The following is a 13,154-nucleotide window of genomic DNA, read 5'->3' as shown; positions in this document are numbered from 1 at the left end:
AATTGCTTTGGAAAATATCTAGGTCTAGAGATGTTGGTTTATATTGTATGTTAATTGATTAATAAGAGTTTTAAGTATACTTTGTGTTTTGTGTTGCAGTTGAAAAAAAAGTAAGTGGAAGAATTTTAAAAAATATACCGAATTTGTATTGTGTACGTGGCATAAACATTTTATTCATCTCTAAATTCTAAATAAAACATGCAAGATGGCACATATTCTGGAGTTACGTGTGTGTTTATGTTGACATTCACATTTACAAGACGAGGACTAGACAGATGGATGTGTTGACGTTCGTGTGAATACTTGCACAGGATTTAACACGAGAACAACAGAAAAAGCCCAAACAAAAAGCAGAAAGGAAACAAACAAATAAAAAAGTGTGAAAAAAAAACAAAACACAGACACAAAAAGCGCATTCTGGCATATTTTCTTACCCACCCTGACATTCGAAAACACAAACAGGGCATCGTGTTATGTTTTTCGCTTGCATGCACACAAGCACACAGACACACATGCACGCAAACACTAAGGTAAATAAATAATGTCAGTGTATTGACTGTTGTTTGTCACTTGCTGTAGCCGTAGCTGCGAGCGACTGGTGGGTGTGTGATGTGGGCTCTTTTAGCTGCGAGTGCTGGTCCTTTACTCTGTCAAGCCGCCTGTCAACTTTTAGCTCTCAGACATGTTACAACCCACCACAGAGGAGCTGACTGAACCGCAAACAATGGGGGACAGAAATAAAAAAAGGCTCCATCAAAGTACCTGACGCAGTGCTCTATCAGAAAGAGCTGAGAATATAGTCTACTTCACTGACACATACAATGGAAATGGAAATGCACAGCACTTGATAAAAAAAAATCTGAATCAGAAGGGGAGGAAAGAGTCTCCATTAGAAGTGACAAAATAGGTGAAAAAGCACATACCTGCACCAAGACAAAGAATCTCTTTTTCCATCTTTTCCACAGGTTTTTCCCAATAGCCCAAAGGTATCTGTGAAGAGACACAGAGCAGGTGTTGCATCATAGTGTCAAGATATAGCATGCTGGATGTGTTGTTCTTAATTTGGGTGATAATGGGCTACTGATGCTTTTCTCTCTGATTTTCCTTCACAGAATAATTTAAATTTAGTAAATTACAAAAGGGATGTTTTTACATTATAAATATATATCAAAAAATATATATTTTAAAAAAAGTTTAAAAATACAAACATATGTTCACAAAAAACTCAAACAAAAATAAAAGATGCATTGAGAAGACATTCATATGCTATAAACAGACAAAAGAGATGTCTGATATATCTATATATCTCATATTTGAGGATGAGATATATAGCCTCTTTCAAAATAAAATAATTTCACTAAAATAACACTAAAGATGTCTGTTAAATAGTCAAGGATGAGCTATACAGTCTCCTCATTAAATATTTGACATTATTTCCTTGAGGTTGAGAGTATTATATATATATATATATATATATATATATATATAGTATATATTGCCCTACATGAGCATACTGTATATATGCAGATAAAGGACATATTTATATATATCTTCAACTTCATATAAAGAGCTGGGTAATAATATAGCTGCACTTTATGAAAGAAAAATTCAGGCAGTTGAGATTTGCTATATATATCAATCACTTTATGTGAGTGAAGACAAATATTAAAATTTAAAAAGAACACCTTCTACATAATGCACATTTTTAGAGGATGACATATTAGCTTCCTTCAGCTAGTAGTAGAGTGAGATTTAAGACAAGCATATGAATTTTTAGATGTAGGGTTATTGCCCCCTAATGGCCAAAACTGTATATTGCACTGATCTGATCTGGGTAAACTGGAAAAAAAAAGAATCATGGTTATTTTAACTTGTGATTTCTGTTGAGATTTGAATATATTTTTCATTTCGTTGTGTATGTTTTTCTCTCTGTTTTCCTCTCTTCCTTCACTTTTCCATATGTCTTAATAACATCTTATAAAGAATAAATAGAGGTATGAATAAACCGATACAGTGATGCAGAACAGTTGCTATGCGTATGGTTTCTGGGAGACATACTGTAGGTATAGTTTGGCAGAGAGACCACAGTGTCTGCACACAACAAGTGCTTCAAGCTACCTGGTGCACAGAGAGCCATATAGAACACATATGTGCAAGTGTGAGCCAATCAGAAAACAGCCACTGAGCCAAAATCACTCCTCTCAAAGATAACAAGATAAGAACATTTGAACTGTTCTATTCTTGTGTCTGGATACAGCATACAATTTTTCAGCTTGTGTTAAAATATCTAGCTTATGGGACATCCAGAATAACTGACGATAAATGTAATTATATATAAATAAATAATAAAGAAATATTCAGCATAATTGTATAATATTATATATATATATATATATATATATATATATACATAACTAAATCACTAAAAAAAACTTTTTAAATGCAAGCAAATTTCAATAGACTATATATAAGAAAAGAATATATTGAATTAAATGTTTCTTACCCAGTTGTTTGTTTTTAAGCACTATATATATAGTGCTTATATTTATCAAGTGCTGTGTGTGTGTGTGTGTGTGTGTGTATATATATATATATATATATATATATATATATATATATATATATATATATATATATATTTAAATATTAATATTGTAAAATAAAATAAATATTAATATTGTACAGGATATACTGCACAGATCTCAAGACTCATCACATCCTTCTGGAGTTAATAATAATAATACAAATAATAATGTGTTACTCTGTCCACTAGATGGAGCCATAAGATCAGAATAGAGGTGAGGTCACGCAGTCATTGGACCAGACACAGATGCTGCATCTCAATTCGCCTTCTTATACCATGCCCTAAAAGCATGTACTGTTTTTGTGAAAAAAAAAGTACATAATTTTAAGTGTGTAACAGAAAAGTAGGAAAGCTTTGGGACATACTACTTCATCATAACTGTGTCTTTAATAAACCACTCTGTCACTTTGTTATGTGCATCCAGTCACCATTTAAACTGCCCTGTCAATCATCTTGTCACAGTTTAAATCCTCCACATTCAATTTCGTTTCGGAGAGAAATGAATTAGCATGTTGATCTGCCAGTCGTAGGTCTTTCATGTGGAAAACTCTCCTTATGTGTTTGCATAATGATGCCAGTATAAGTTAATGACCAAATGTATCTTTATTAAAGTTTACAGTATTGTTACAGATTAAATATAATGTGTATAACATTGAATAAATATTTTCTTTTATCAGGTTTTCATCAGGATTATTAATCACTCAGACCCTTAACCATCAGTCTCGTACACCTGCCATGTTTGTAGTTTTTTTAACACTTTTTATTTGTGTTTGTAGTTCTAATTAGCCGATAGAGTGTGCATAAATCTGCACTTTGGATTCTAACCGGAAATAGTAGACCATCCAGATATCTTTTGAATACTCATTTACCATGATTTGGAACACACTAATTCTAATTTCGAATGCAATTTAGGATGGAAAGTAGGCCGAACTGGGATGCAGCAAGATTGAATAACTTTGTTGCCTGTCATGACAGAAGAAAGTGTTAGTGGAATGAGCTGTCCTCCTGAGATCTATTCAGTTTATGTGTCTATAAAGTTCCTTCAGCAAATCTCAACAGTACTCTCAACAAAATCAGAAATTAATATGCAGATGCCACTTACCCACAGTGCTTCATGTTCTGTGGTTTGTCCATACGGACAGCCAATTTGATCTTCAGGTCGTCTGGACAACCTTTGGCAACAGTCATTTTATGGAGCTCACACTGTTTGGGACTGTTGGGTGTTGGATGTAACACGACCTGAAATCACATTATGACAGATAACAACAATCACTGCACTATTTCTAGGCTGTCATTAAAGCAAAATGGGACATACTAAATACCAAGACATGAAATTCATGCTAACTGAACCTCTAGGTTATGCCAATAACATAATTTGAAATTCTTTCGGTTACACTTTAAGTCGATGGTCAACTGTAGAGTTTAGGTAACTTGTCGACTACATGTCTCATAACTCCCATTAGAGTATTAGTAGACTGTTAGAGTTAGGTGTTGGGGTTCAGGTTAGTAGAATAAGTTGACATCTAGTTGAAAGGTTGAATATAGTCAGTTGAATGTCTGATATCAAAATAAAGTGTTAGCAGATATTAAGCAGGCAGTGTACTAATATTCTAATGGCTGGTAGTTGAATGTTAGTAGAATGTCTAAAGTGGACCATCAAAATAAAGTGTTACCTTATTTTTATCAATTAAAATAATGATAAATAGGAGCATTTTCATTTGTACTGTATTTATTACACAGCAATCTCACATTAAAAAAGCGGGACACTGCAGCTTTCCAGTAATATCCATTCCCACCAGTGCTCTGATTCATCGCACATCGGATCCTATTATTTTCTCTATCTCTCACTTCACTTTGAAGTCATCTATCATTTGCATAAGAGCCGACATCAGCACCTTATCTTTCTGTTTTTATATCAGTGCAGGCTTATTGTTTAGAGAGAATGAGTGATAGAGAGAGAGAGAGGAAAAGAGAGACTCTATGCCTCATTGACTCAACACTGGATCAAATCCATTAGAACAGCTACAGGCACGCAGGGGGGCTCCTCATTTTGGAGAGCTTAGCAAAATCATTTTAGTGCCGATCACCTCCTGATGGCAGAACTGAGCTCAGATCAGTGCTGACTGCTTAAAGAGCTGTGTGAGTATGAACTGTGATGGGTTCAGCATGTGTGAGTGTGTGTATGTGTGTGTGTCTGACCCGTCCTAGCTCTTTGTCCTCCAGTGCCAGCACTCCTGTACTCTCCGTGAAGAGTTTCACCTTTACTGCTGGAAGTGGGTGAGTGGTGGTGAAGTCTCCTTGAGTACCCCAACTAAACAGAGAGAGAGACAGAGAGTTTATATCATGGTTTAAACTGTTTTTCCAGGATTCTTTGATTAATAGAACATAATTTATTTGAAATAGACATTTTAAATGTCTTTACTATCACTTTTGATGTATGTATTGCATACTTTCTGAATCTTACTGACCGCAAACTTAAAGGGATATTTCACTTAAAAAATGAAAATTATCCCATGATTTACTCACCCTCAAGCCATCCTAGGTGTATATGACTATCTTCTTTCAGACAAACACAATCGGAGATATACAGTATTTAAAAATATCCTGGCTCTACCAAGCTTTATAATGGTAGTGAATGGGGGTGCCTGTTTTGAAACCCCCCAAAAATGCATCCATCCATCATAAAAATAATCCATACAGCTCCAGAGGATTAATAAAGACCTTCTGAAGTGAAGCGATGGGTTTTTGTAAGAAAAATATCCATATTTAAAACTTTATTAAGTATAATAACTAGCTTCCAGCAGACGGTTGTACGCATGGATTTGCGGCGGAAGAGTGACCTCTGACCCGACGCATGACACAATGATGAACACGGAAGCTCAGAGGATACAGCAAAAAAACAAACAAAAAAACACCAGTCACGAATTAGCAGTCTAAAACGAGAAATTTTAAAGAGAAATGTTGGAGGATTTTGATAGAAGAGAAGAGGAGCTTGAGTTTGTTGCCCAGCCCTATTTGTTTGAACCGAGAGAGGCGTCTAATCTTACAATACTCCTACATCCTACGTCATTCATCGGATCAGGGGTTACTCTTTTGGCGATTTGCACAGTGTACGTACGGTCGTCTGGCGAAACCTAGTTATTATACTTAATACATTTTTAAATATAGATGTTTTTCTTACAAAAACCCATCACTTGTCTTCAGAAGGCCTTTATTAACTACCTGGAGCCGTATGGATTATTTTTATAATGGATGGATGCAGTTTTTTGGGCTTCTGAAAGAAGATAGTCATATACACCTAGGATGGCTTGAGGGTGAGAACACAAAAGGAGTTATATTTAAAAAATATCCTTAGTCCTCCAAGGTTTATAATGGTTGTGAATGGCTGCCCAAATTTTGAGGACAAAATAAAATGCACCCATCCATAAAAAATTAATCCATACGACTCCAGGGGGTTAATAAAGGCCTTCTGAAGCAAATCTATGCGGATCGTTTGTGTAAAACAAGTATCCTTATTTACAACTTTATAAAATTAAATAACAAGCTTCCGATGTATAGTACAGTCCAAAAGTTTGGAACCACTAAGATTTTTAATGTTTTTAAAAGAAGTTTCGTCTGCTCACCAAGGCTACATTTATTTAATTAAAAATACAGTAAAAAACAGTAATATTGTGAAATATTATTACAATTTAAAATAACTGTGTACTATTTAAATATATTTGACAAAGTAATTTATTCCTGTGATGCAAAGCTGAATTTTCAGCATCGTTACTCCAGTCTTCAGTGTCACATGATCCTTCAGAAATCATTCTAATATGCTGATCTGCTGCTCAATAAACATTTATGATTATTTTCAATGTTGAAAACAGTTGTGTACTTTTTTTTTTCAGGATTCCTTGATGAATAGAAAGTTAAAAAAACAGCATTTATCTGAAATACAAAGCTTCTGTAGCATTATACACTACCGTTCAAAAGTTTGGGGTCAGTAAGAATTTTTATTTTTATTTTTTTGAAAAGAAATTAAAGAAATGAATACTTTTATTCAGCAAGGATGCATTAAATCAATCAAAAGTGGCAGTAAAGACATTTATAATGTTACAAAAGATTAGATTTCAGATAAACACTGTTCTTTTGAACTTTCTATTCATCAAATAATCCTGAAAAAAAATATTGTACACAAATATTTTGTACAATTGTACACATTAAATGTTTCTTGAGCAGCAGATCAGCATATTAGAATGATTTCTGAAGGATCATGTGACACTGAAGACTGGAGTAATGATGCTGAAAATTCAGCTTTGCCATCACAGGAATAAATTACTTTGTGAAATATATTCAAATAGAAAACAGTTATTTTAAATTGTAATAATATTTCACAATATTATTGTTTTTTACTGTATTTTTAATTAAATAAATGTAGCCTTGGTGAGCAGACGAAACTTCTTTTAAAAACATTAAAAATCTTAGTGGTTCCAAACTTTTGGACTGTACTGTACATCCAAAAAGCGTTAACTTCCGCATAGTAGTACACAATGCCATGAGATTCTACACTACGCCATGATGTACAACACTTAGTATGTCATGTCATTGTGTAGAACGTGAACGTCATGCCGCATACTACGTTGCCAAAGTTAACGCTTTTTGGACGTACGTCGAATGCTGTAGCCTGGGCCGCATTAATGCACCGCTGTCACTTTTTTAATGTAACCACTGTAGTCACGTTGACTATTTTAATGATGTCTTTACTACTTTTCTAGACCTTGAATGTGGTCATTTCATTGCTTTCTATGGGAGATAAAAAAAAAAAAAACCTTGGTTTTTATCAAAAATATTTTAATTTGTGTTCTGAAGGTCTTATGAGTTTGGAACAACATGAGGGCGAGTAATTAATGACAGAAATGTAATATTTTGGTGAACTAACCCTTTAAAATGTTAGTAGATAAAGATGTTTAATATAAAGTGGGGCCGAAGATAATATAATGTAAGTGTGCTGTGTGTGTGTGTGTGTGTGTGTGTGTGTAATCTGAAAGTGTCTCTGTAACACATTTTTATTAATTCTTATTATAGTCATCATAATTGATTATTACATTACGATGATGGCAAGCACACATTAATAAGTGGTACCTATGTGGGAGACATAGGATTGAATCTGGCCTGAATATAGATTGGGTAAACCCAGCCTGATCTGCCGGCGATTTGATTTCGCCCGGCAACTCAGTCTGGAATCCCGTACATTCATTTCTACTGCGTCTGTTACACTTTTGCGGGAACCAATCACAGACTGGCTTATCCACCTTGCTCGCTATTGGCGGTATAACACGATGACGATAGAGAAGTGACGGCAAGCATGACCGTCGAACCAATTCCTTTTAACCTCTCGACGATGCTGAATGACTTCTTTAGTTCAAACAAATCGCTCGAGTGGGTGTAAATACCACTCACTTTCATGTTTTTTTTCACAACCTGCAAAAATCGCTCGATGCCATTGCTGCTTCTGCAAACCGCTGATCAATGCTACAAACCAATACAAAGTAAACCCGTCTGGAGTTTTCGCGTCGCTTTGCAAAGTACGTCACCCGGATCGTTGATCTGACTGGTTGAAGGACTATCCAATTGCGTGAATAATGCTCGTTGATCACGCCTCTTGTGCAGTAGAAAATACATACAGACTCTCCAGACCAATGTTCAATTTTAAATTGAGCTTGGTCTGGTGATAGCCAGACAAGCCTGAATCTACAGTGCCTATTAATAACATACAGTAGCAAACATCCAACAAGAAGCTAAAAAAAACTATTATGAGGTGAATCTGAGGTAGTATGTGTGTCTACATAAATAACTCTAAATGGATCACCCAGTCCCTTTTATTTTGTGCAGAAAGACTGAATAAACAGGACAAGTACTGTGGCTTTGTTGACGTGTGTGTGTGTGTGTGTGTTTTGATGTGACTGTGTGCACATGAAAGTGTGATGCATGTGTGTGTATGTGTGAGCATGTGAGTCTGCTGGTGTGTGTGTGTATGTTGTGATCCCTTGAGATGAGGGGGGCAATCATCTGGCCACAGTGCACCGGGGGAACAGAGAGCAGTAAACGGGTCTCCATGGCAACCCCCTTCTGAGCCTGGCTCCCTCTAGAATGCCTGGGGTGAAGCTGAGGGTACATGGACGCTGTGTCTTTATGTACGTTTGTGTATGTATCTGTGTACAGTGCCGTTCAACCTTCTTTCGCATCAGTGTCTCAGGAGAGATGTCTGATGCATATTTGGCTCATGGCATTGAAACAAACTCTTTGGAAGAAATAATAAACGCTGTTAGCAAGCATGCCATAAATACAAGATCATGAAAAACGGTTGACTTGCTGTGTGCTTGAAGGCTACAGCCACTGGGCACAGCATGTGTACTGTGAACTGCTTTTTAGTATCAGCAGCTGCCTGTGGCACAGTAGATGATATCTTTTACCTAACAGTAATATTGTGAAATATTATTACAATTTAAAGTAACTGTTTTCAATTTTAAAATGCCATTTATGTCATTCATAACATAGGGAATACCAGGACCCCAAAATGGTTATGTAGGTACAAACACACACTCACACTACACATACGTTTCCTCCAGTGTTGCCAGATTGGGCAGTTTTGAATTTGATTGTGCAGGTAAAATTTGGGCTGGTTTGGGGTCAGTTTGGCAGTTTTCAAACATCTAAATTGGCTAACATCTAAAACATCTATAGGCTAATTGGATAAAAATGTCAGAATGTCAGAATGGCCTAAATATAAGTTACACGATAAAGAGTGGGAGAGTGACTCTCAAAACGTGAATTACACCTGTGGAGGGAGATGACGCGGAAGCTCTTAGTTAATATCATTGTAACTCCTAAAGGTGCCCTAGATTATGTTTTTAAAAGATGTAATATAAGTCTAAGGTGTCCCTGAATGTGTCTGTGAAGTTTCAGATCAAAATACCGCATAGATTTCTTTTTATTAATTTTTTTAACTGCCTATTTTGGGGCATCATTATAAACACGCCGATTTTATGCTGCGGCCCCTTTAAATCCCGTGGTCCACGCCCACAGAGCTCGCGCTTGCCTTGAACAGTGCCTTAACAAAGTTTACACAGCTAATATAACCCTCAAAATGGATCTTGTGAGTATTGTATACTGTTATATTGTTTACTTCTGATTTTGAATGAGTTTTGATAGTGCTCCGTGGCTAACGGCTAATGCTACTCTGTTGGAGAGATTTATAAAGAATGAAGTTGTGTTTATGCATTATACAGACTGCAAGTGTTTAAAAATGAAAATAGCGACCGCTCTCTTGTCTCCGTGAATACAGTAATAACCGATGGTAACTTTAACCACATTTAACAGTACATTAGCAACATGCTAATGAAAACATTTAGAAAGACAGTTTACAAATATCACTAAAAATATCATGTTATCATGGATCATGTCAGTTATTATTGCTCCATCTGCCATTTTTCGCTATTGTTCTTGCTTGCTTACCTAGTCTGATGATTTGGTTGTGCACAGATCCAGACGTTAATACTGGCTGCCCTTGTCTAATGCCTTTTATAATGTTGGAAACGTGGGCTGGCATATGCAAATATTGGGGGCGTACACCCCGACTGTTACGGTGTTATGTTGAGATTCGCCTGTTCTTCGGAGGTCTTTTAAACAAATGAGATTTATATAAAAAGGAGGAAACAATGAAGTTTGAGACTCAATGTATGTCATTTCCATGTACTGAACTCTTGTTATTTAACTATGCCAAGATAAATTCAATTTTTCATTCGAGGGAACCTTTAAATCAGAGCACAGTTGCATAATTTAATCAAAATTGAAACTGAACATGGGACTATATGATCCTATCCTGCATCAGAACATCTTTTAAACTGTCCAGACATATCCTTGAAAGCTGCTGAATAGTTTTGACTGTGCAAAGTTATGTATTATGTAGCCTACGAAAGACATGCTGTAGTTCTGCCTGAAGTTAAAGGGGTCTTTGATTTGATTTTACTTTTTTAACTTTAGTTAATGTGTAATGTTGCTGTGTGAGCATAAACAACATCTGCAAGGTTACGATGCTCAAAGTTCAATGCAAAGGGAGATATTTTCTTTTACAGAGATCACTTTTTAAGGACTACAACAAACGGAAGAAGCTACAATGAGCTTCTTCCTGGGTTGGTGACATCACAAACCCCAAAATTTACGTAAACCCTGCCCCGGGGGGGCCTCACAAAGGGGGTGAGGCCATGTTGGGCTGCTTTAGAGAAGAGGAGGAGTTGTAGTACAATGTTGTTACCATGCTGTCATTCGCCAAACAAAGGTCAATCAACGCTGGATTTGCACAAGATTAACATGACGGCAACTCCACATTAGCTACATAAATTTATCCACTAACCATTTAGAAACATCCAGTTGCATTCTAAAAGTTGTAACTTCTTCCTGAGCCTCTCCATCAGTGTTCGACTCTGGTTTGAACAATGTAAGGCTGAACACCTTTACTGACAATCGACATTTTGGCTGCGTGAGATTCTCCAGCTTTGTTGTTGTTTAGTATGCAAAGCGTGAGCCATTAAAGCTCCACCCTCTTCTGGAAAGGGGGCTGGTAGCAGCAGCTCATTTGCATTTAAAGGGACACAAACAAAAACGGTGTGTTTTTGCTCACACCCAAATAGGGGCAAATTTGACAAGCTATAACAAATGATCAGTGGGGTATTTTGAGATAAACTTCACAGACACATTCTGGGGACACCAGAGACTTATATTACATCTTTTAAAAGGGGCTTTATAGGTCCCCTTTAAAGTGCAACATGAAGGTAAGCAATTTTTTTTTTTTTTTTTTGTCGGATTATTGTACAGTAGCCTATGTATAATGAATGACCATTTTGACTGTCACTGTGTGTGCATAAACTAGTGTGAAATACCTGCTAATTATGTTGCTTTAAATTGGCTTATTCTGACTGCTGACATTGAAAATTATGCATTTTTTTTCTGAGGGTATTGGTTAATTTCTTGAATGTCGTTTTGACATAGTCTGGTCATTTTAGTCATATTTGGTAATTCTCTTTAATGTATTTGCCCTGATTTGATCCGTTTTCCTGGGAAATTGATCTATTTTTATATTATTTTGTCATCATTATTTTGTTTAAGGAGTTAAAAATGGCCCATATCAACATTGATTGACATGAAAAACAATTATATCACATTATGTTGACAGTTAAGTTTTGGGCGTTTTTTTGTTGGAGTAGGCGGGTTATGAGCTTTTGTGCTGTAAATCGTCCACCCAATCTGGCAACACTGGTTTTCTCTCATTTGCTCAATGAGTCATCACTATGTGACCATTTGCACACAGAAGAACATAACCGCACTCACGTCAGAGACATTCAGACACTGGCTCCATGTCTTGCACATATTTTCAGCAGGTTAAAGTGCTCAAAGCCTGACATGTTCATTTAATAATAATAAAATCTCACTGTAATTGGATCACCACTTCAATTCTAACAACAGGTCCCAGAGGAACATGGCTAAATCCTGACAGCAAGACAGAAAATGAAGGTATTGTTTTATTTATACCTATGTTCTGTTGAGATCGACTTTAACGGGACTTCAAGCATAAAAGAAGTATTAACATGAAAAACATTTCTTTTCCCTTCCACTTGCAAACATTCCAAAATGTTTTTCTGACCGATTAAAAAGTCCAGTAGGCAGATATTACTGAAGTTTTAACTCTTCATTTTACCATAAATTACATGTTGCTTTCAGAAATTGATAAATAAGATTTGTGAAACTCACTGAGCTCTATGTTTGGCTGCATGAGTCTCATTTGACATTTTCATATTAGCCATATCAGAATATATTTTCAAACTTTCACACAGATAACACACACACAAATAAAACAACTTTTAAGATACTACTGTATTTTTTGACACATTTAGCTGGCTATGCAACATATTCTGCATAATCTTTTTGAAGATTGAACAAATAAAATTTGAACAAATGCTTCTTTCTTTTAAATAAAGAAACTGTCATATCAGTGTTGCCAGAGAGCCATATGTCTGTATTCATTTGCATTTAAATTAAATTCACTGTATCACAGAGCATTAAGCTGCTAGTACCAATACAGCCTGTAGGTGGCAGTATAAGAGCTCACATTTACATATACACCACATCAATATTTTATGATGCCTAATGAGAAGTTTTGAGCTTCAGTCAAACTGTACACACCAAAACCTGACCACGTCCATGTGCCCCTGGACCAGCTATCCTCTCTTGACATGATAAATCAATATCCTGAGACAATGTTTTGTCTAATTGTTGTACAATAAACAAAACCAAATAGAAATTTGCACCAAATAACATTCTTGGTTATCATACATTTGTAGATCTTTATTCTAAGCTGTTCACTACAAGAATAATAATAATAATAATAATAATGAATAGTAATTAAATCTTAAATAAAATGTATTTAAAACTCATTTAATCTTTAATTTCCACTCAAATAATATTATTAGCCTCTGTATAAAGTGTTAATGTAGCTGTTAGTGAGTCACATGTGTGACTGCCAAATGATTGC

At 35.7% G+C, this 13,154-nt stretch overlaps 1 protein-coding gene across 31 annotated transcripts in view; it reads right to left on the bottom strand.

Annotated features, from left to right (window-relative positions):
* The window catches only part of cadpsa (Ca2+-dependent activator protein for secretion a), a 155,217-nt gene that overhangs the window by 79,549 nt on the left and 62,514 nt on the right, over positions 1-13,154 (bottom strand). For all 31 annotated transcript variants that reach the window (XM_048171780.1, XM_048171763.1, XM_048171782.1 and 28 more), the window contains 3 exons: positions 4,784-4,895; positions 3,687-3,823; positions 924-990 (listed from right to left, as the gene is read on the bottom strand). In XM_048171780.1, coding sequence (XP_048027737.1) covers positions 924-990; positions 3,687-3,823; positions 4,784-4,895 — 316 coding nt within the window. The remainder of the gene's footprint in view (positions 1-923; positions 991-3,686; positions 3,824-4,783; positions 4,896-13,154) is intronic.

This window comes from Megalobrama amblycephala, linkage group LG21 (assembly GCF_018812025.1).
Source record: "Megalobrama amblycephala isolate DHTTF-2021 linkage group LG21, ASM1881202v1, whole genome shotgun sequence".
In the NCBI taxonomy this organism is placed as follows: domain Eukaryota; kingdom Metazoa; phylum Chordata; class Actinopteri; order Cypriniformes; family Xenocyprididae; genus Megalobrama; species Megalobrama amblycephala.
This window is presented reverse-complemented; position numbering and strand designations above follow the sequence as displayed.